The sequence below is a fragment of the Cucurbita pepo genome, chromosome LG01, assembly GCF_002806865.2.
Source record: "Cucurbita pepo subsp. pepo cultivar mu-cu-16 chromosome LG01, ASM280686v2, whole genome shotgun sequence".
Classification (NCBI taxonomy): domain Eukaryota; kingdom Viridiplantae; phylum Streptophyta; class Magnoliopsida; order Cucurbitales; family Cucurbitaceae; genus Cucurbita; species Cucurbita pepo.
In genome coordinates, this window is record NC_036638.1 from 2,720,279 (window position 1) to 2,743,095 (window position 22,817).

Consider the following 22,817-nt stretch of genomic DNA (forward strand, 5'->3'; position numbering starts at 1 on the left):
TTTAATTCCCTTTTCGTTTGTTTCGAGAAATATATCGATCATTTCCGATTCTTTTCCCATTTAAATTATTCAGAGTCAAGAATTTCCATAATTTAAATTATGAAATATGGAGGCAAAATAGCAAATTTCTAGCATCACAACAGAAGGTTTCCTGATGGAAATTAACGAAAGATAATTCTTGGAAACTCCAATGCAGTAAGAAGTGATTATACTAAACTACAAAACCAGCTATTACTATACATGTCTTTATCAAAATTGCCAACCTTTTCCATAAGGTTAGCATTTAAAATGGTAGAGAAGAGAGGGAACTGGATAAAACAACTCTTCCAAGAATATTGGAGGGAGAGGTATGACCTTAGTTCTTATCAGCCTACAGAGGCAAATATCCATCTGGCTTCCAAGTTAAATCTAAGAACACTAACATGGGGTATCAGGTTCTTATAAGTAGGAGAGAGATGTTGAATTGAAAGCAGAATTGTCCCATCACTCTAATTTGATAGAACTTAAATTATCTCATTATAACTCTGCCTTTGATTCCACATCTTCATCAATAGGCTTCTTACTCGCACAAGTTTCGGTTTGATCGGTCGGTAAGTCGGGTGTTTGAGGGTTTGCATCACCTGATATTTTAGCTGTGAATGTTCTAGCCTCCAAATCAAGATCTGGCCATTCCGGAACAATTCTTCTGGCACCCTGAAAATTGCGACTAATTTCAATGAAAGATGGAGATGAAAAGCTTTCAAGATCTGGCCATTCTAAAGATACAAATGAATTGAAGAAACAAAAAACGGACCTCTAGCTTCGGTTCTTTGGTCATGGGGTTGTTACAGAGATCGATCGTTTTAGCCTTGGATTTTGTGGCATTACCACACCATGACTCACACCAGAGCCATTCTTGTGGTAGAGAGAAAATGGGCACAGTGTGTTGAGCGTAGTTAGGAAGATCCTGAAAAAGCAAGAAATATATAAAAATTCAAACCGTTGTAACATATTAAGTTTCCTCAAAATTGGGAATTTCGAACCCCTAATATATTCAATGATCAAACTAAAATGAGAAAAGTTTATTTATTTATTTTTATCAGAGACCGTTTCATAGATGATTGAAATTTAAGAAAAGAATGCGATATCATGATGTTTATAAAAGTCTTTATAAAAGTCCTTTCCAATTAACAACACGGGAGGTATAACTACAGGAGGTAAAATATTAGACCGTTTACACCAAGATATAACTTAGTAAATAACACAGTTTACACCAAGATATAACTTAGTAAATATGTGGAGGTGGAAGAGTTTGTACAAGTCTGTCTTTTCTGCAAATATTCTTTGATTTCTTTCTTTCCATAGGTTTCAAAAAAAAGTAATGATGAGATTTTTCCATAAGTTTCAAAAAAAAAGTAATGATGAGATTTTTCCATAGTAAGGTTCTTGCATTCTTGAAGGGGTGGTACGTTGGGGTCATGTCCAATAGATCCTTTACCTCCCTAGAAAATATGAGATGACATCCGAATATATTGAGAATCGTTGTCCAGAAAAATTCTGAGCGTATGTGCATTGCATAAACAAGTAGCTTTGTGATTTTTTTGACAATTTTCACTTGTGCTAATGGCATTATGTGCTATTTCCCCAAAGAAAGAACTTCACTTTTTTAGTGTGACGTAATGTCCAAACTATCTTTACTAGTGTAGGATTTGTTGTTTCTATTTTTTCTCCTCTCCATCACCAAGGATTTTGTAGAGAATACTCTATCAGTGCTAGAGAGACAAGTTAACGAATCTACTTCATTTGACAATACTACTAGGGCAAGGTCAAGGCTTAATTCAACCCATTCTGTTGCTTCATTATCCTTTAGGTTCCTACCTAGCTTCGTCCGAGAATTTGTTCACTTCATTTTCTATTGGCCCCAATAACTATTAGGAATCTAGAGTGTTGTCACATCTTACTAAGTTACTTGTCTAAATATAAAGAACATTCTACCCAGCTTCGTTGCCAATATTAGGAATTAGATTTCATTTCTTGACTCTTGGAATATTTAGAGATTTTAGCTTTTTTTGTTGTTTGGCTTTCTTTTCACTCTCTTCTAGAGCTTGTATCCTTGAACATTTTTCAATCTTTTCTTCTATGAATAAAAATTTTGTTTCTTGTTAAACAGAAAACCCATTTTCTTCATTCTCAAAGGGAGATTTCAAGATTCTAATCAAAAGGATCTTCAAAGATCAGCCTAAGCTCACCGCTACCAGATATTGTCCTCTTTGAGCTTTCCCTTTCGGGCTTAAAACACATCTGCTAGGGAGAGGTTTCCATACCTTATAAAGAATGTTTCGTTCTCCTCCCCAACCGACATGGGGATCTCACACATTACCTCAATAATTGATAGAGTAATATCCAGTAATATGATAAATGGCCATGCCCCATGAAACGAGGACAAAATATATCAGGTAATGTAAAATTTACTCGACGAACATCATCTCAAAACTATGAAGTATCATATGGTATACTAATAAGACATCAAACGATGTAAAATTTACTTGCCTGATCCAAATTGGATAAACTATTGGGATCCTTGCTTAGAGATTCATAGAAAACTCTAAGATTATCTCCTGCTGCTGTTTCTCGGAATTTCTTCAAATCAACGACATATAAAGCACTGTAGGAAATGGAAATTAAAATATTAATGAAGCAAATTATTAGTAAATGCAAGCTATCTAGCAATTTCCAGAAATTTAAAAAGTTGAACCTCTATTAGGAAAGTGAGGTTTGAAAAAAGATGAAGATTAGACTTTTTTCATAACAATATTCAATTTACACAAGAAAGGATTTGTATTTGGTCCAAGTGAACAACCACAAGATAAGATACCTTATATGGTATGGTCTTCCACGTAGATGTTCTTTCCAGAATCCCTGTCAAAGAAAAGAAATTGTGAGAACAGGGCGCTACAGAAAAATAGATATTGACAACAGTAGAGGAGATTGATATGTACCTGTCTCCAAAACCGATATCCATCCATATCCTTGTTATTATCACAAAAGGGTGTATATGCTAGTGGTTTTCCCTTGATATCCATGTCATAGAGTTCCCCCATGTCTGTGCGGACGATCTGATCAGCATCAACAAAAATGACCTGCAGGTTTTCGCAAACGAACAATACTTTTTTTAGATGGTTAAATAGGCAAGCAACAGGTGACTGAATAAGTTACACTAACATTTTGATCTTTTATTAATAACTGAAAGGTTTATTTCTGGTTAAAAATAAGTTAGAGGAAATCATGGTTGTTTGGAGCATGTTGATGGCATGGTACCTTCTCCAATGAAAGAGGGAAGATAACATCAAGAAATAGAATCTTATATGCCCAAATAATCCTTTGCTTTTCTTTCTGCTTATGCAACCAAGTCGGCCACTTGTAAGTGATTAGTTCATAATCAAAACCATATTCTTCAGCCATGCGTGGAATTACATCCTGATTATGTCACCAAAGAGCATAGGCATTAGGAATATTCTTCAAAAATGAAGGAAAAAAAGGCCCATGAGATGCAATGTTGTGTTAACCTTAAACTGAGGAGATAGGTAGTTCTTTATAAACCAGAATTTCACAGGCCGATGTGTATTCTTTAGGACACTCAATATCATGATTTTCAGAAAGCGTTCGTATCTGCCATGAAATATTATCAGTAAGTGGACCATTTTACAAAAAACCAGACTGCTATAGTAACGAATATAAATAAATTTCACTGCCCAAAAGAGATGATAGAAGAGTAACAAGTTCATTGCATAAATGAAATAAAAGGACTTGAATTCCCCTAATCACTAACCGCTCATACCCGGCAATGCAAGGGAAGCCATCGATAAGATACTAAAAGTCGTGAATAAAGATGAAAGACTAATCAGAAAAACGATGCTTTACACCAACACAGAATTAAAGCAACCAACTCTATGGAAGCCTCAGAATTAGTGACTATATCTCAGACAATTCGACCATTTCTCTCACACCAAAGAGACCAAATGAACACCCTGTAAAAAGCCAGACCACCTTCTTTGGACCACAAAAGGAATGACCCACGAAAATCAGAGCGAAGAGATTAAGAATAGGGTACAGGCCACTACAGACACAAATATAACTTGCACCACCCAAAAGAAACTGATTATATCTCCAGTAATGTTATACTTACAGGTGTCCAGAGGCAATGGAGAAAATATTTATTGTCTTTCCATGGCGCCCTCCTTTTCCTTGCTTCTACAGAGAATGAATCAAGATTAGAATTAAGAACATGCAAAATCATTCAAACGACATAAGTTTGCCCATTATCAATAGGAGCATAAATAAAAACTTCCCAACATAATTGACTAAACCCTTTTGTGATAGCAACATACAACTTTTGTCTATTATGACAAAAGATAAATATATATATATATATATTCCCTCCCACGAAAGAAAAATATTCCTACCAACACCCAAAAAAAAAGAAAAAATAGACCTGAAAGCAAAAGATTCATGTAAAACATCACATGAATAGCCTAAAAGTTAAAACTATTTAAATGTAAGGCCAGAGTCCGAAAGATAATTTACATCAGCACATGAAGAAGGTGAAGAAATTAATTAAGAACTCACCACAGACGTGTCTTTAGTTTTTTTTGATTGATCACTGCTTCCAATCAAACCAGTAGCCCATTTCAAAATATTAGAGTTCCAATTATTCGGGCCTTCCTGCAGAAATTCAAAAAAGCCACAATTCTAGCGTTAAATCTATTATGCACCAGAAAAGTTCATCCACCAACATGAAATAAAAAAAGGTTAAACTACAAGTTTATTCGCTGAAATTTTCAGTTTGTAACTAAAAGGTCCCTAAATTAAAAATTAAAAGGTGTCTAGTAGGTTTCTGGACTTTCAATTTTGCATAGGTCCTTAAATTTTGAACTTTGTTTCTAGGTGCCTAACATATTCAAAATTTTAGAAATTAACTTATAGGACCCAAAACTTTTAATTTTGTATTTAGTATGTTAGTGAATTTTAAAAAAATGTCAAATAATTCAAAGGATGTTTAGGCACGAAATTAAAAGTTCAAGGATCTATTGGACACAAATCTAAAAGATTATTTTATGGACTAAACTTGTAATTTAACCAATAAAAGCAAGACTAATTCCTAAAAATGAACACGCACTTTCTTATTCTCCAGCAAGTCATCACCACCGTCAGGAGCCAACAACTTTTCATGCTCTTTTCCTTTTTTCTTTTCTACTTCCATGCGAACAACATTACCCCGCAAATCATCAATTATGATACGTTTTGACAATGTTTTATCCCGACTTCCATCCCCACCATGCTTCAGAAGATAAAGTTCAGAACTTCTACCGGGAGCAAGTTGCAGGTACCAAACTCCAGGAGAAACTTTCATTTGCCAATAGCCCAAATTTGCCATTACTAGAGTATCAACCAAATGTGGTGTGCTCTTTGTACCAAGAATCAACTGGAGACCCCGGGGAGGTTCTTGATGTTTCTCTGAACAGTGGCCTGAAAATGAAAAAGATGATACATAAAGTAATACAATCAATGAACCTTATTTCAGATTTAGTTACATCTATGTTTCCCCACATCCGTAGATTTGCTACACTGCTTACCGGTAAGAACAAGAGCTTCCAGTTCAAACACCGCTTGCAACGTCCTTGTCTCCCCAATATTCTCAAGTAAAATATTATCCAGGTCGTGACTGAAATTTACAACGTGATGCAAGAAACAACACAAGATGTTGAAATCAAAAGGAATACAGCATTATTTAAATGAAATAAACCATTCAAACTTATACGATTGTAAAATGAGAGTATACAGCTAGTGGATAAAACATACACAGCAATAACAGGCTCAACAAGCCATGGCTCCGGAACATCAAGATTCATCGTTAATGTCTTGGACAATGGCATATTTGCAAAAAATGCTTTAGGGCCATTAACGGTTACATCTGTACCGCTGAAATCATCCTGAAATTGTCATGAACAACTCAGACACCAATAATGGGAGAAAACTTGTGTTAAACTACCAAAGGCCTTAATTAATAATTACCATTGATGGCAGAACATAGCGGTAGTAATTCTTCAAAGGTAAATCAACAAGCGAACTCTGCCACAGAGAAGACAACGTTAATTTCTCAAGAAATTAATGACTATCAAAGAATAATCATTTGCATTCAATAAAATAGACACGATTAACACCCTCTGAAACTGTACGAGGTTTAAACAGCTCACCAGCGGATTTAATATAATCCTCATGCTAGGTTGTATGTATTTGGACAAAACACGAAGAATTGATGATAGCTTCTGGCCAGATGGACTGAGTGGATCAATAACAGCATCAATATGGATGCTAGAATTTTCATTACTCACTACAATGGCACTGCAAATTGAAAATAAAGAAAAGTAAGGGCGAGGGAGGCCAAAGATATGGAATCCTGAATTGTAAAGCATAGCCACTGACATTGAAAGTTGAATAGAATGCAGAGATTTTTCACAATATTTTCAAATAGCATTACAAGGATTTCTAATTCGTCATATTATTGATAAAATTCAAAGGAAAAGGATAATCCACACACTAAATTGAAATCCTTACCTATATTCTGCATTCAAAACCTCAAACCGTGCACTTTCGGAACTTCGATCCCGCTGAGCCATTGAGGATGAAACAAACATAATAACATCACTGAGGAAGTTGCTGCAGAAGTGTGGATTATCACGAACAGTTAATACAAATCAAAAGGGTGATCATTAAATACTACAATTACTAAAAAAAGATGAGACCAGTGAGTTACAAATGTATTAATATGAAATCCTAAATGATTTATAACAGTACAAAAGACATAAGGATAACAGCAGAGTTATTATCTCTTCCTTAGCTTCCAAACATTTGAGATGATATTTCAAGCAATAGTTTAAACTTTCAATGTCGCCTTATCCATTTAATACCTCTAAATTCTTCTATTCATTAACAAAAGTACCTCTAAATCCATTGTTTTTCCCCCCACAAAAATGCAAAAAAAAAATATATATATAATAATATAAATATATTCCTGAGGAAGTAATGATTGAAAATCAAGATAATACAAAGAGCTACGTACAAATTATATAATAGTTAAAGGGGAGAAAAGGTAAAACAAGGGCACAAATTAGATAGTACAGCTAACTATTATTTTCTGGTCGCATGCCATCCTCTAAGAAAGGTGGGAAATTAGGAGCAATGCTAGCATTCCCAAGTTAATCTATCTCCATCCAGATATGATCATAGTACAGCAAGCAAGAAATTGATTTGAGTTGATTCTATCACAGAAATAACAAGATAGATTGCTCATAGAGGTTTGAGGAAAGGAAAACATTAAGTCTAACACAAGCTTAGACAGTAAATAACCATGAATTTCCTGTTGAATAAAAGAGAATTAAGATGCCCCTGAGGACACCCTAATATTGCTGTGCATGTAGAGCATGTTATGTGGTCCAAACTTCTTGGTACTGATGAAACAATGAAATTTAAAAAAGTACTTCAACCTGTAGTTTAAAAAACAATGGCACATGTCCTCGTTGCATCAAATTTTTTTACAATAAATAAAGTGCAAGCACTGGGGGAGAAGGGGGAGTAAACCTTGTTAGTGTGTCAGGATCAAAATCATCCCACTTCACTTCTTCAACAATTTCCACAATATGTTTTATTCTCCGCTTATACTCAACTGCTTCCAGTAGATGTAAGTCGTGACTCAAAAATGAGCTCCCATCAGTAAGAAGTGTAACCTAGGCGTGAATGCAATGTATGATTAACAAGTTCCACAAATGCAGCCATATATTTCAGGAAAATCACAGTCAAATTTACAGAAAAAAAAAAAATCAAAGTGAAAACAGCAAAAAGGACTCACTCTTCCATTGGTAATAACTGCATTAACAATAGATTCAAGGCCAAGCTGCCCCGACAAAAGACGTTCCACCTGAAAACCATTGTGCATGCAATATATAACATTTTCTACTTTAGACATAGGGAAGATGTTTAGATCGAGCATCTAAATGGATAGAAAATACACAGATAAAACCAACAAGTGGCAGAGAAAAACAGAACAGGGAGTAATTTTCTTGAAAGTAGTTTATCATATCAAAAAGCTCCAACTGCAAGAGTTGAGAAGTATCACTTTGAATCAGGAGCACTTTCTTTAAGAAGAAACATTGATTCAGGAACTAACCACACAATCTAACAAAAAGTGGTATACCTGGCCCAAATACTTTCTCAGTTCATCAACAAAAGAATCAGAGAAAGCTATTCTGTATGCTTTAGGTGGTAAATCATTTGCTTCAGCAAGCTCACAGGCTTTCTCAATAAATTCTTGAGGGCTATAAACTACTTCTGAAGATCCAGGGATGAACTTTTGACTATATATTGAGCATAACTGATCTAGAAAATCTAAAACCTTCTTCTTGTGGCTGCAATAATATGCAAAAATAAAAATAATAAATGTTAGGCAGAAAATACACTGCATAGCCCCAACCAGCAACTTACCCCCCCAAAAAAAAAGGAAAATCAAAAGGAGAAAACCACGACAATAAAGGACAGAACAAACCTATGCAATGATGCACTAATCTCAAAAAACTTCACTAAAAGCAAACTGGATTCTTGGGCATGGTTGCTAGTAGTAAAAAGGAACCCGACACGAGCACTTTTAGATCCTCTCATCTGCATTCCAATACTATAATTTAAATAAATAATACTTTTTCAATTGATAAAATTTGTGACAATAAATTTCTGCCAAATGCAATAACCAGATAGTGTAAGCCTTCTTTCAGCAACTTTATTCCTTTCTTTGAAGCAGCATCAATGACCAGGAGATGGGTCACAGGCTTCAAATCGTCCGTAGCTGGAAAATAAAAATGGAATCTCATGAACTGGTAATCTCAAAGCTAAAAGTTCTGAACCATTCGATTATGCTTTGTTTATAAGATACAAAATTTGATGAATAGAAAAAATAATATAATTCTTACTTCCAGGAGAATGAAAATAGTTAAAGCCATTCAATAAAAACTCCCCTCCATGAGTGGATGCAAACATAGAAACAATACGTGAGTTCCCTTCAGCAACAATCTGCATAAAAATGGACACAATGATGCAATAAGGTCAATGAGATATATTAAAGACATAAAAGCCTCTCAATCAATCAGCACAAAAAACCAGATTCCACAATCAAACAGCATTATGCCAATAATTCACCTGTGGATTATAGCGACTAATACCACTCTCTGATAAGAATTTTTCAAGAACGTCAGTGCGAGAAGATATATGTCCATAATAAACTTGTTCCTGTATCCGTGGAGTCTCTTCGTTCATGGCATTTATTAGAGACTCCTGATCAAAAGAGATACCAAAACGTTATGAACAGAGGACAAAGGCAAGAGTTGATTGAGTCGAGCCAAACTGTATATGCTTGATAAAAAATTTCCATTTAAGAACCAAACGAAGTTAAATCATCCTTCAGAAACTGATGCTTATGTCTAATCAGCATACCGCATAATGGGATGATCATAAACTGTTCAACAAAGACTAAAAGAACTGAAAGAAAATAGCATCTTTCAAATAAAATGATAGCAACTTTGTATGGTCAAAATTTGATCTGAATCTATTTAACACATAAGATATTACCTCACTAGAATCAAGTACAAGCCCATTCATCAAGAGGGAACACTCCAATTTAGATAAGCCACGAGAAAAAATAAACATGGAGCTTTCCTCAGCCAGATCTTTAAAAGTTTGCTCCTTTTCCAACTTTAGTAGAACATCTTGAGGAGGAGATTTTGTCTTAGGTCTATGAAAACAGAAAGAAGTCGATTATTCTAGATTATTTGTAGTAAATAGAATTTGACACTAGTAACCAAAAGAAAATATACAAAATGCGATATTGGAGATAACATCTATTTAAAGGTATTCAACATAGCAAATCCAATTCAGTGAACTTACAGAAGAGTTTCCACGAAAGCTCCTTCAACATGATGCATTTCAGGAGCATCATCAGCTAAACCATCTGCTTCAAGCCGTAGTTTGTTTACCTGATCCAATTCAACAAGTTCAGTAAAATAACTAATTAATTTCATGTCTGAAGCCTTCCGGAGCATTTCTTTTTGCATGAATAATTAAACTTACATTGAGGGGAAAAAAGGGCATACAAAAAGAATTAACAAAAGAGACTCCAATCCAGTAAAATAAGACCTAGAGGGTAATTACAAAAAGGTCTTGCCAAAGACTAAAGACATAGGATCTAACAAGGGACTAAACAACATTGTAAGACCTCTCCCGATGCCTAAACATTGGAAGTCATGCTATGCTAACTAGTCTCCTGCACTTATTAGCAAGGGAACTTAGAACTACGTATGGATTGAAGACATCTGAGAATAAGCTTGGTGTACTATTAATAGCATTACTACAAGTAAGCACTTTTAGTATTTGTTATTGCTGAAGTTATGTAAGTTCCTTCCAGATAAGAGATAATTTAATTATTTTGAGTTGAAATTGCAAAAAAAAATATAAAATATAAAATATAAAGGCACCAATGGAGTTTATATAATATTAAAATAAGTTTTAACTTGAATATAGAAATAGTAACCCAGAAAAGGGTAGTAGTTTTCTCCAACCAAGCCTTCCAAAGCAAAGTGCCTACAAAAGTGAATAATGCCGCAACCTTTTTTACCTTAAAAACTCCGACCACCAAAAAAAAAAAATCAACCCACCATTTGATTAATCAAGTGGGAGATAGGCTACTGAGTTGGAAGAAACTAAATATATCCCAAAACCAGGCCCTGAAGGAACACGTTAAGAAAATATGGTAGGCAATCTCGAAGCTATTTTTGTAAAGGATTGGGATTGAGGTAGGAACTAGAATTTCTTCTTTGAGCCTGGCCATTAATACTTAAGCCTCCAAGACAATGACATTAAAAAGATTTTTTAAATGAAAAACCAAACTTTCAATGAGAAAAAATGAAAGAATACAAGGACATACAAAAGGAGAGCCTACAAAGAGAGGGAGGCAATCTACAGATTGGGCTTCCAGTCAAGATAGATCAAACCTAAAGGATAATTACAAAAGAACTTAGTTACACACCCACAAGAACACAGAATCTAACAAGGGACCAAACCTTGTTTGGAGATCTCTCAAGCCCTCTACAAATTCTATTGTTCCTCTCACCCCTAAAAAGAATTTATATTTTTGGGAATATAAAATTTCAATAATTTCTTATGAAAGGTCCCTTTTCAGTCACCTTTGGTTAACCATGATGTATATACCAATGAAAAAAATACTGGTAAAGGGCAATGTTCAAGCAGTAATTTCTAAGAACGTGAGCTTCTTTGGTAGATAGAAATCTCATAAAGACGGGCAAGGAGAAAATTCTTGGAAATCTAGGCAAGTATCCTGCATCATCTCTCCAATTATAGCCAAAAAAGATTGCTAGCCCCATATCTAAAAATGGACGTGTTAGTTTTGAAATGTGTGAAGTGCTACGTTTGAAAAATTGAGAGATTCTTTAAATGTGCATCATGTATTTTTCACACTAGTAACTCTACAATTATCGAGAATTCTACTGAGAGAATGAACTTAATACTTTTTTAACAAGAAATGAAACCTTTTATTGATAAAATGAAAAGAGACTAACGCTAAAAAGGAAACAAACTCCAAAAGAGAGTAAAACAAGAACAAAGGATGTAAAGGAAATAAAAGAAACCCAGAAAAAACATATAAACCATATCATATATAAAGAACACCCCTCAAAAGCTTCAAACCAGAAGAAAAAAAAACATCAAGAAACCAAATTTAGGAGATGCAATAATTTCTTCTGCACAAGACTCCAAAGATGTTCGAAATGAATACTACCCTTCCTCAACCACCGAAAATAACTTTGTTCCTCAATAGATTGGAATGAACCAAAAAAAAATGAGTGCACAGTTAACTGACTGAGAAGATGCTAACCAACAAGATAAAACAATGAGAACAAAGCTGCAGAACATACATTGCTCAGAAACTGAAAGGCTGTCTGAATCCCGTGGTTCTCTTTAAAATAAAGGAACAGCTGTATTATCTGCAAAAACAGGCATTCATCATAATAAGCAGTATCATTTCTGGTTCTTCAACCTAACAAAGTACTCCAATTGTCAATAGGTGGACATTGTGATTATTGATCCGGAGAAATCTAGAAATATTGTTGATTTTCTTAATCATGGATGGCAGATAACAAATTGCATGCTAAAACTGCTAAACGATATAATAAAAATTTTGAGAAAAAAAAATTACCAAACTGGATGTATCTGCCTCGGATTTATTTAACCCATCATCATCGCTTTCAGTTTCCTTGATAAATTTGGAAGAATACAGTAACACTCCAAATCTAATAGGAAAACTGTTCTCGTACAATGACAGGATCGTGTCAATTGTCTGCATGTTTGGATTTTATAATTAAGGAGACGTAGCAACATCTTGCCAAACAAGGAAATTTTTTACAGGAAAAATAAGGACCTGTAGACCACAAACTGTTGCGGGATCAAGAACATAAACAGCATGAAATAGGTTTTTGCGGATGTAGCGAAGTTGTCCAGGAAAGACTGGCATCAAAATCTACATGAATTAAATATGTACTTAGAGATTGAAAAATGAAATGGAATCATCAATTCATCAGAATATTGAAAATCAGTAGGCGATGCGTTACTAAATTACCTCATTGATGTTGCTCCTCCATCGCTTGTACATAGCATCTTCTTCCAAATTGTTGAGGAAATGCACATGAGAAGAACGAAAGTCCACACGGAGTAAGTCGGAATCAGCTGGAGGCAAACTTGACAGAAGTTTCCGAATAGTATGATTTGGAATCTGATTGTTGGCAACATCAACTTGTTAACAAACAAAATGGGAACTCAACTAAGTCAAAACACTTTAACCTCAGATGTTTCAATGCTTGAAACTCGAATAATAGAAAATTCCTCATAAATAATCCCTCTTCACAATCAGGAAATTTAGAAATTAAAAATCCAAAGATATTTGGATAACTCATTAACTATATCTTTTATTAGAAAAGGATCGGTATTTTTTTTGGAGAGAAAATGTTAAACTAATGCTGATCATTTGTAAGCAAAAGATCATGGATAAAGGATGAAAATTGGACAACAAAAGAATTTTTTTTCTTTTACTTCTTTCTTTCTTTCTTCTTCTTCTTCTTCTTCTCTTTTTTTTTTTTTTTTTTTTTTTTTTTTNGAATTGAACATAGTTCTCCAAAGGGGACCCTTACTAAAAAAACTCCGCCACTTTTCAAGTGAATGCCACGTAAATCTTTACAGTTTTACAAAAAAATAGACTATGGAGTTACAAAAAGGGTGTCCAACTAGTCATCAAAAAAAAAGTAAGGAATCACATAAAAGAGGAAGACTTTGGACGAGAAGAATAGTATTAACTACTTCCAAGAAAAAAAATTACCTTCTCTGAACCTTCAAAGCGAGAAAAATAGAGGAATAGGAGAGCGTGGATCACACGAAGAGATAAAAGGATCAACAAGAGAACTCAGTCAAAGGATACTTTTGATGATCATACAAAAAGGCTTGCAAAAGTGGCAGAGCCAGAGAATTTTATGAGGAACAAAATTTTAGTTTCTAGCTCTTTATAGTCATAATTTATCAATTCTAAAAATTGAGAGAGAAACTAAAGCAAAAACTTTAAATCTAAATTTTTTTAAAGATTTTTTTTTCTAATCTAAGAAAATTTAGGGGCAATTCCTTGTTCTTCATTCCGCCCGTCTTTCAAACTGTGTCCTATTCTTTAAACTTGCTTTGCTATCGTTTTTGTTTCTAAAGTACTTATCTACTCTCCAACAAAATGTCATTCCATTTAACCACATAAGAACGAAATTCTTTACCTTCAGTTTTGTAAATTGATCAGCCAACAATAGGTCCTGATGGATCATGTCAATCAACCTACAAAAAAGTGGCAGCAGAGTTAAAAGATCCCACCGGTTTACACTAACCAAAAGAAATTGGTGGACAAAGGATGGAACCGAACTAATGATAACAAAAGGGGAGGATCATAATGCCTTTTGTTTAATGTAAATAATATTCCCTACCAAACAGATAAATGTACATGCATGATCTACTAAATTTATAATAAACAGCAAAAGATCCTTAATCTATGCAAAAAGCAAGAATCTGGGAACATGTAAACTAAAAATGATAAAATGTTCATAAGAGAGAGAAATATCAAGGAGAGCATAAGCATTACAGATAGAGGTCAACATCTTCAATATTGATTAAAGCACCATTGAGAGCCATTAAGGACTTGCCAGGTGGAATCATGCGTTGATTAGCAGTGATTTCATCTTTAACCGAGTCATTGAGCTGCAAACCAATCAGCAGAAAACACAATAATATTTTATGGCAAAGATATTTGACGCCATAAGATTACTTCATGCAGGGGTACCTTATAGAGCATGTACCTTCATGCGAGATAAGGAAGAAACTATGCTAGGAAAATTTTGATTTATTTCTTGCATTGACTGCAACGGATCAGAGGCCTGTACTATTCTCTGTGCAGTTTGATGTCCCAAGTCTGCCAAGAAGGAAGCAATTAGTTAGGCTTTGGAAAACAGACACCAACAGAATATCATACAGTAAACTTCAAAGTCCAATTACCCTTCAGTTCCCACACATCGAGTGTGTCTGAAACAGTTGATGACAATAGATAATCCCTAAAAGCCATGATTTCAGATGTTATCTCTGGTTTCCGTTCCTACGTTGAACAAATAAATCTTTTCAACCTTAGTTGCATAAGCCATAAGGCCAACCTGGCTAAAATTAACCATAAGCATTCTAACAACATTATTAGACTAACAATGTGGAAACAGATTAAGATATATTAGGTACTATTTTTTTGTTTTTTTTTTCCTTTCTATTTCAGCTTTTTCTGAACAAGGAACATCATATTTAAGAGACGATAAACACACTTTCATTATGAGGGGAAAACAAGAAACTACAAAAACTGCAGCTACTGTGCACCTGCTGCCAAAGAACAGACCAATTAGTCCCCGTGAAATCATATTCAGGAGGTATCATGGGGAGCAAAAGTTTTTCTTTCAACAAAGTGCCCTGGTACTGTTGTTTTTTTTTTTTGTTTTTTTTTTTTTTTTTTTTCATTAANTAAGAAACCTAATATGTTACTTCACAACAAAAATTGGGAAAACCTAAGGGTGTGGAGAAGGTTGATGGTCCCCTCCAAAAGCTCGGAAAGAAGAGCTTTCCAATCTTGGAAGATCATGGAGAAGTTGTAATTACAAAAGAATTCTCTATCATTGTAGCACCACCAAGCAGAGGTAAGCTATACGCTTGCAAAACCCAGCAAAAAGAACCTGGCACCTTGATACATTCAATGTATCGGTTTGAAGGAAAACTAAAATCCTTAAAACTATGGCATTCATAAGAAGTCAGATGAAATTAAAGCTACATGATTAATAGCTCAAAGGGCAATCCAGGCGGTGAGCATTCAAAAAATTACAATAAGAACACTAAAAGTGAAACTCCACTCCAATCTTGAAAATGAGCGGAATGATTGCAGAAAATGTGCTCTTTACATAATAAAGAAAATATGACCGTTAAGGTGATATCAATTTAATAACCATTGAAGTAAACTGTGGATCATTCAGATCGTTGTTTGGTATAATATGATATAGCAATCTTCAAAAAATTGAAAAATAAAAAAGAAAAGAACAGAATAACTTAAAGGAATACACACCAAAATCTTGGAAAATATGAAGCCTCTAACTTCTTGCCTGAGATCTTCAGTCCGAGGATCTTCCAAAGTGACACCTGCAATCCATAAGACTATTTCAAGGCATCTTGACCCAGAAAAAAAAATTAAATTAACCAATTATGGAAAAGAGTAGAATGTCTATTCCCTCAACTGAATTTGTAGAAAAGCTTATATAATAAATTTACATCCCCTTTTTCCTAGTATGAGACCCTACGTTAAGATTGAACACAACTTTTTTTTTAATGAAAAACATTATTTGTCCATTTCATTGATAAGATGAAATGGTATGAGCTATGGGGGGATTTACTCCCAAGCTGAGATCTACAAAAAGAGCTTCCAATTGGCCAAAAGAGAAGATAAACTACAGCTGTGAAAGTACGATAAATTTTCACACTAACCTGATTGGTTTCAACCTTGTGAGAGGCTAAGGGTAAAAACCTTCATTTCAGCCGGATGGAAGACTAAAAGCTCAAAAAAGGCGAATATTCTAACCTCGTTGGTTTTTCTGGAGAAGTTAAATAGATGCGACAAAGTTCAAAGAAAATCTCCAGATTGGTTGTTGAACCTTAGTTGCTGCCCTTTATGTTTTAGTGCTGGAGAAGACATTCATCACATATTTTTCCATTGTTTATACAAAAAAAAAAAAAAAAAAAAAAAAAAAAAANTCTTATGGGAGGCATCTTTTTTAAGTTATTTGAACGTGCTTGGATTAGTAACAATCCAAAGGACAAATTTCAAGACAGAGAATCCTTGTCCCAACGAGCAATATCATACGGTTATTGTTTGTTGCAATGGAATAGTATTGGAATTAATACACAAGAGAGACCTCATTAGAAGGAGGGATTTTAGCCAATTATCCTCCCAAAATCTGATTCTTTTGCCACTGCCAGATTTAAGGAAAACCAAAGAGTTGGAAAATTGCCGCTGACTCCTAATGAAATATCATGGGAATCTAGAACCTGTCAAGAATGGATAAACCCTTCGGTTGAGAGCCATATTTGTTGGAGAAGACTGTGTGCAAAAAAGTTGTGCTCGTTTGAACATCTGCCAATACCCAAGCCTCCTTTGTCAATCGGAAGCTTAACTGAGTTTCAGTAAACCAGTGGCTGTCTTCAGCTATGGAACCATTTTTCCATAAAAATTCTCTAACTAGTTTTTCCAGATTTTTAGCCAAAACCGTGAAATTTCAAAAAATAGACGTATAAATAAGTGGGAGTGCATGAGAAAAAGCTTAAGAAGTTAAATCTGAAAGTTGGCCATTCTTCCACTTGTAGATTCTATTGATCTCCACTAGCTGCTGAAAAGACGGTGAGCTTAAGCTTCAATTTCATGGGTCCTCACTGTTAACATTGAGATCTATGATGGCCAGTTAGAACAGATTAACCTCATCCCAAGATCTCTATTGGAAAAGTCCTTGCTGAAAATAGTACCATACACAAATGGGAGGTGATTAAAGTGAACCCGAATTGATGCAAGATGAAAGTTCTTTAACAAGCCCATAATTGTTGGCTTTGGAGAAACCTACCTAAAGAACTGGCAACCAAGGAAGATGGACACACGCATAAAAAGTGGTCACACCATAGAAAATCCAGAAAGCAAGAATTTTGAATCCAAATATTATCAAACATGAAGGTGCAGGGGGCCACTTGACGACCTTGCCATTGGGATAGGGCAGTCAACCAACTTAATTGTAGGGCAAAATTTCTCAACTTCCCCAAAGTGGTTCACATTCACCCATACTTTGAACAGAAGATATCCATCAAGCCTACAACAGCCTAAAAAATCCCACAGAGGCACATGACCTTCTACAAATCTATTGGAGGCTCCCATAGATGTATTAAACCAATACCCTCCAAATTCTCTGATGTGAATCTAGCCACATAATAATCCCCATCACACAACCCCCAAAGACTTTCCAACTCCTCCCAAAAGGTCGCCCTTCCCCTACATATAATATATGTTGTATATATCATTATAATCTGACAATGTTCAAAAAAGTACGGATCATAAAGGATAAAAATTATTTTTCTTAATGGTACACTAACATTTGAATGTTTATAATTCTCGTTTTCTTGTCAAATGAAAATATATAGTGAATTTATGTAAATCCTAAACTTCAAACACTAAAATACCCAATAAAACATGTTCTATTGCAAAATTATATATATATTTATATATAACTGTCAATTGCAAGATTGAATTAAAATACAACAAATAAAATGCAATACAGAAAATAAGTATCTATAGAGTGGAGACTCCAAACCTTCATGCAGTAGTTTTCATTCATAGTTAGTTGGGATTTAAGAGCCATATAAACAATAAAGGATGTCAAAAGTACACAATTCAAAGACAGCATTTGTCAGCTTCAATCAAGCCGGAATAAACTTCTGCACAAGGCAATCTCACCATCTTAAATAACTACAGAATATACTGGGAAAGTGAACTGACCTTTCTTTATCGCACTATCATCCATAGCCTTATATTCCATGTTCTTCAGGGCCAGTTCTACCCCATAACCACCTAAATTCAAGGAACCTCTTGTACCAACAGCTCCACAAGAGTTAATTTTTACTTCACAGCCGGAAGGTATTACAGGTCGAGTAACATATTTAACCTTTCCCTGCAAATTTAACCAAACAGCATATGATATATATAGATATTAGAAAAAGAAATGTAACAAGCAGGGATGTTACAATTGGCCAAAGGGTTAACAACATTTCACATGATAGACCAGATAGCACATAAGCACACAGTAGTAGCTTTAGGATCATACTGAGATCACCCTCATAGTTTTAAGAGCAAAACATAACCTTAATTTTAATTAGTACAATGAAAGTAATGAAGATAGTACTTTCTATGAAATGAAGAATCCATGTCTGTAATTTCATACTTTCTATGACATGAAGAGCCCGTGTGTCTCATCAAAAAAAAATAATAAATAAATAAATAAATAGTGATGAGCATAATATTAAAATAAATTATTGGAACACAGGGGATGAACCTCTTTGGCAGCTTTGACAAGAGTGATATGGAATTGCTTAAAGCAATCAGTTCCAAGGGCTCCATAAAGGATGGCTACTCTACTTCCAGAAGATGAACCAAAGTGAACGTGGTCAAAGTCATACAAATCTGGTGGCTGTAAACAATCCCCAACACTGACACCAGAAAATGGACATATAAAAAAAAATAAGAAAAATATAATGCAGAAAGTAGTGATTTAAATATGCTCCCTGTGAGAAGGAAAAGGGCCAATAAATGAAAAGGAAATAATTACCCAAAATCTAATTTCAATGTTTCATCCACCAAAACTGTCTAATCAAATTAATTCTTTACGAAAATCATAATAAGAAACCTATGCAATTGGATTAGGTGAACATTTTTCCTGTGTTCTTCCAAATTTCTTGGTGAGTTTTTTAAAATCAAAATAGTACACATGTTGCTATAGTTGGTTCAATTGTGACTTGGTGTAAATGCTCCCCACTTTTCCATCATTATAGCTTTACCACCCTCCTTTCTAACTGGAGGGATCTTTTGTAATTATCTCCCTGAAGAACTTTTCCTTATTTTGTAATTTCATACATCAATGAAATTGTTTCTTATCTAAAAAATCAAAAAAGAATAAATATTGCTTATAATGAATTCATACCAAGACAAACTCACCCGCTTAACTTATGGGTCAGGTTGAGTTGGCTAATATGTCCTACCAATGGTTTATCCCAGATCAATTTCAATAATGGGTTTAATACTAGCAAAATAATTCGGGCAAAATATCAACAACATAGCCTCCACCACGGGTCCAGTTCGATAATATTACTAACCATTCAGCAGGATTCTGAAGCCACGTTAGCAATTCTGGAACATCAAAAAATAGAGATCCACCAGTATCCACCCAACAACATTTGCCGCCAGGAGTTTTTTGGTTAAGTCCTACAACTGAAGTATCTGACTTTTTTCTTCCAATGCTTTCATTTCCTTCACCAACAATGTTGGAGTTATTTTCTTCAGGCAAAGGAAAAGAGGAAAGCGAATCGTTGGCTAACTGTTGGAAAAGAACCAATCTAGGGGACGCTGATCTTAGAATGAGAGAAAATTCAAATAATGAAGCCAGAGGTTCACTTAAAAGTAAACGTCCATGCTTCAAAATTTTCTTCAGACAATCTTTAGCACTAGAAGCATCAGCATCATTTCCTTCCTCACGAAGCCAGATCTCAATAAAATCCCAGTAAAGGTCTTTCCGTTCTTTAGCAAGTAATTCACTGTACTCAACAAAGAATATAAGTCAATGCATTGTCTAAAACCAAAAAACTTCATAAAAATCCCCTGATCGCAACTAAGCAGTTCAACTTTCGACATTCATTCTTCAATTTGCTTTAAAATTAAGAAAAACAACCCATCTTTCAGATATGAACACACCCACTTTAATAACAAACAAATGCCACCACCCAAATGAAATGTATTGCACAAACACAAGCATTGCATTCAATGTCAATCATTATCACAATAGGAAATTGGATCTCAATGGTTAAGAGCTGCAGCTGCCAAATTATAAACCACCTCTCCCAATGTCATCAAAGCTTTAAGAACTAAATGGTGCAGTGCTTTATCTACATAACTCCATTTTCTTCAACTAAAGAACACACCATTACAAATGCTTCAAATCAATAATTACACAGCATCAAAGAGAGAATGAAGCAAAAATACCCAGCTTCCAGGAGAACTGAAGTGCCAGGCCATTTGGCTTGAACCGCAACCTGCACGTTCTTGGGTCTTCGAATCTCAGAAAAAGCTCCACTACCTCCATAGATTACCAACAACGATAAAACGACCAGAGCTCCACACCCAGATCCAAAACAGCTCGTCCCCATTAGCAAAAAAAAATGCAAAACGAATCACGATCTTCAGTTCAATCGATCAAATTTAGAGACTCCACCATCGATGGGCTCGGAAAGAGATGGGTGAAAAAAAATGAGAGACCGACTATTGGCGAGAGAAGGAAGTTTGGAAATTGAGCCTCTCAAGCTCGGCGACGATGGAGAAGACTCCGCAGTGGAAGGAAAAACCGCATGGCCAATAGAAGGTATTATCGTTATTCTAAAGATTATATAAGGGTATATTTGTCATTTGGATAGCCGCGTCAAACTGCCGACGTGGCTTCCGTTTATTGGATAACCATTAACCGGATTTGGATAGTCAAACGGATCGGTCTTTGAGCCCACTACCATACAAATAAGCCCAATAGGTTATCACCGAAAAGACAGGCCCATCATGGCACGGCCCACGATGGAAATTTCAAAAAATATATTTAAAAAATAATAATATTATCATATTTTTGCCTTTTGACCAATATTAAAAAGGTAATATTTTTATTTATTTATTTATTTATTTATTTATTTTGAAAAGTCCTGAGCATTATTGGTTGTCCTGTGACTATTAAATGCCAAATGAATTTTATTGCGAATTGGTCCATACATTTACGTGTAGTACGTTCAATTAGAGCCACATGTTTTTGTTTTTGTGGACCAAATATGTGAAAGGACAATCAAACTTACTACGCACCTTTTTGGTCGGTTTAAGGTTAAAAATTGTGTCGATCGGGATATTGTCTATTTTGAACATAAGTAAGGCAGAAATTGATCGTATTCAATCTCACGGGTAATTCAATATAATAATACATAACTAACATAGTCATGTCAGAAATTCCAAATCTCGAACCTGGGGCATTATAGATGATTTCGAGTTGAATTTCTCCTAGTAGAATAGGATTAAAGAATGAACTAAAGCGGAAACGGGTAGACATATGATGTTCGAGTAAAGAAGAGGTATATTTGTGTGATTACGAAATTGCAATGTTTAAAAAATAAATAAATTGCTACAAATTTCATAGGGATTAGATGGTTGCATATTCACATTCATTTTATATTAAATTATTCAAACATTATAATTACAATACTCGGGAAGATGTGAGCCATACAAGCTTCCACCTAAAATTTTGTTTCAATTTTAATTCGACACGTGGAATCTATAGATACGTAGTTTGACTCCATGTTGTGCAATGACATCGTACTTTGTATTATTATTATTATTATCGTCGTTATAGTTGGTTGACTAATAAATTACTCTCTAAATATTTACGCTCAGTCTCTTGGTCAATAAATTTTTAATTTTTTTTCTCTAATATAAATTAATGTTTAAAAAATATTTAATAAATCTCAATTCTATTAACATTTTTAAAATAGATAAAAAGTATAGACATAATTTAATAATTAATAAGTTAAATTTTTAATTTAAAATTTTATTAGACATTTTTTTAAAAAAATTACAGATATATTAATCACAAAATTGAAAATTTAAATTATGTAATTAATAATATTAATGTGAGTTGAGAGAAACTAAAAAGCAGCCTAATTTAAAAACCTATAAAATATTATTGAATCCTATGAAGACTTTTAAATCTATAATTTAAAGTTGATTCTTACTCCCACCAAACCAACAACTGCATTTATTTATTTATTTATTTATTTATAAATAAAAATATATATACCATTTTCGTGGGAATCTACAGAACATTACCTCCTACCGGACAACACGGTTTTTTTTTTTTTTTTTTTTTTTTTAATTATAATTATNTCAATTATAAGAAATACAAATATATATATTATATGGTACCCTCAAATACATTGTCACGCTAATGTTAAAATATTTAAATCTTACCCATTTTAAAAAAATTAATAATTTTTACAATAAAGTCATAAACTTTATTGGTATATTAATTATTAATTTTTTAAAACGTTCCTTAACCAATTATTACAAATTAATTTATCAATAGAATTAAAAAAAATATAGAAATTTAATTAATGGTGGAAAAAATATTATTTAATACCAATATTGACGGCCTGTTTGGAATGACTTTTGAAATGATCTGAATTTTTTTTTTTTTATCCGTTTAACCAGATTATTCTAAATAGATGCTAAATTAATAATAATAATTTGTAAAAAAATGAATATTTGTTATTTTTCTTATAGTAGATATTTAAAT

General features: G+C 34.0%; 1 protein-coding gene across 2 annotated transcripts; it reads right to left on the bottom strand.

Annotated features, from left to right (window-relative positions):
• Nucleotides 1-107: 107 nt before the first annotated feature.
• Nucleotides 108-20,834, bottom strand: LOC111797222 (UDP-glucose:glycoprotein glucosyltransferase-like). Of its 2 annotated transcripts, none has more exons than XM_023680183.1 (37): nt 20,483-20,834; nt 19,600-20,037; nt 18,783-18,936; nt 18,230-18,401; nt 15,764-15,837; nt 14,668-14,764; nt 14,472-14,584; nt 14,258-14,373; nt 13,899-13,956; nt 12,710-12,862; nt 12,512-12,610; nt 12,290-12,430; nt 12,009-12,077; nt 9,967-10,055; nt 9,652-9,814; nt 9,223-9,357; nt 8,997-9,096; nt 8,778-8,872; nt 8,579-8,691; nt 8,231-8,441; nt 7,886-7,954; nt 7,618-7,763; nt 6,595-6,696; nt 6,234-6,381; nt 6,052-6,108; nt 5,839-5,969; nt 5,613-5,701; nt 5,156-5,505; nt 4,606-4,701; nt 4,166-4,227; nt 3,546-3,648; nt 3,298-3,456; nt 2,979-3,119; nt 2,855-2,898; nt 2,530-2,644; nt 794-946; nt 108-693 (listed from the first exon to the last, which is right to left on the bottom strand). In XM_023680183.1, exons 1-37 carry the CDS (start codon nt 20,644-20,646, stop codon nt 517-519), a joined length of 4,896 nt encoding a protein of 1,631 aa, XP_023535951.1. In that variant the 5' UTR covers nt 20,647-20,834; the 3' UTR covers nt 108-516. The 2 variants fall into 2 exon arrangements, with proteins under 2 accessions (XP_023535951.1, XP_023535943.1); XM_023680175.1 differs by having other exon boundaries at nt 4,166-4,230.
• Between the last annotated feature and the right edge of the window lie 1,983 nt (nt 20,835-22,817).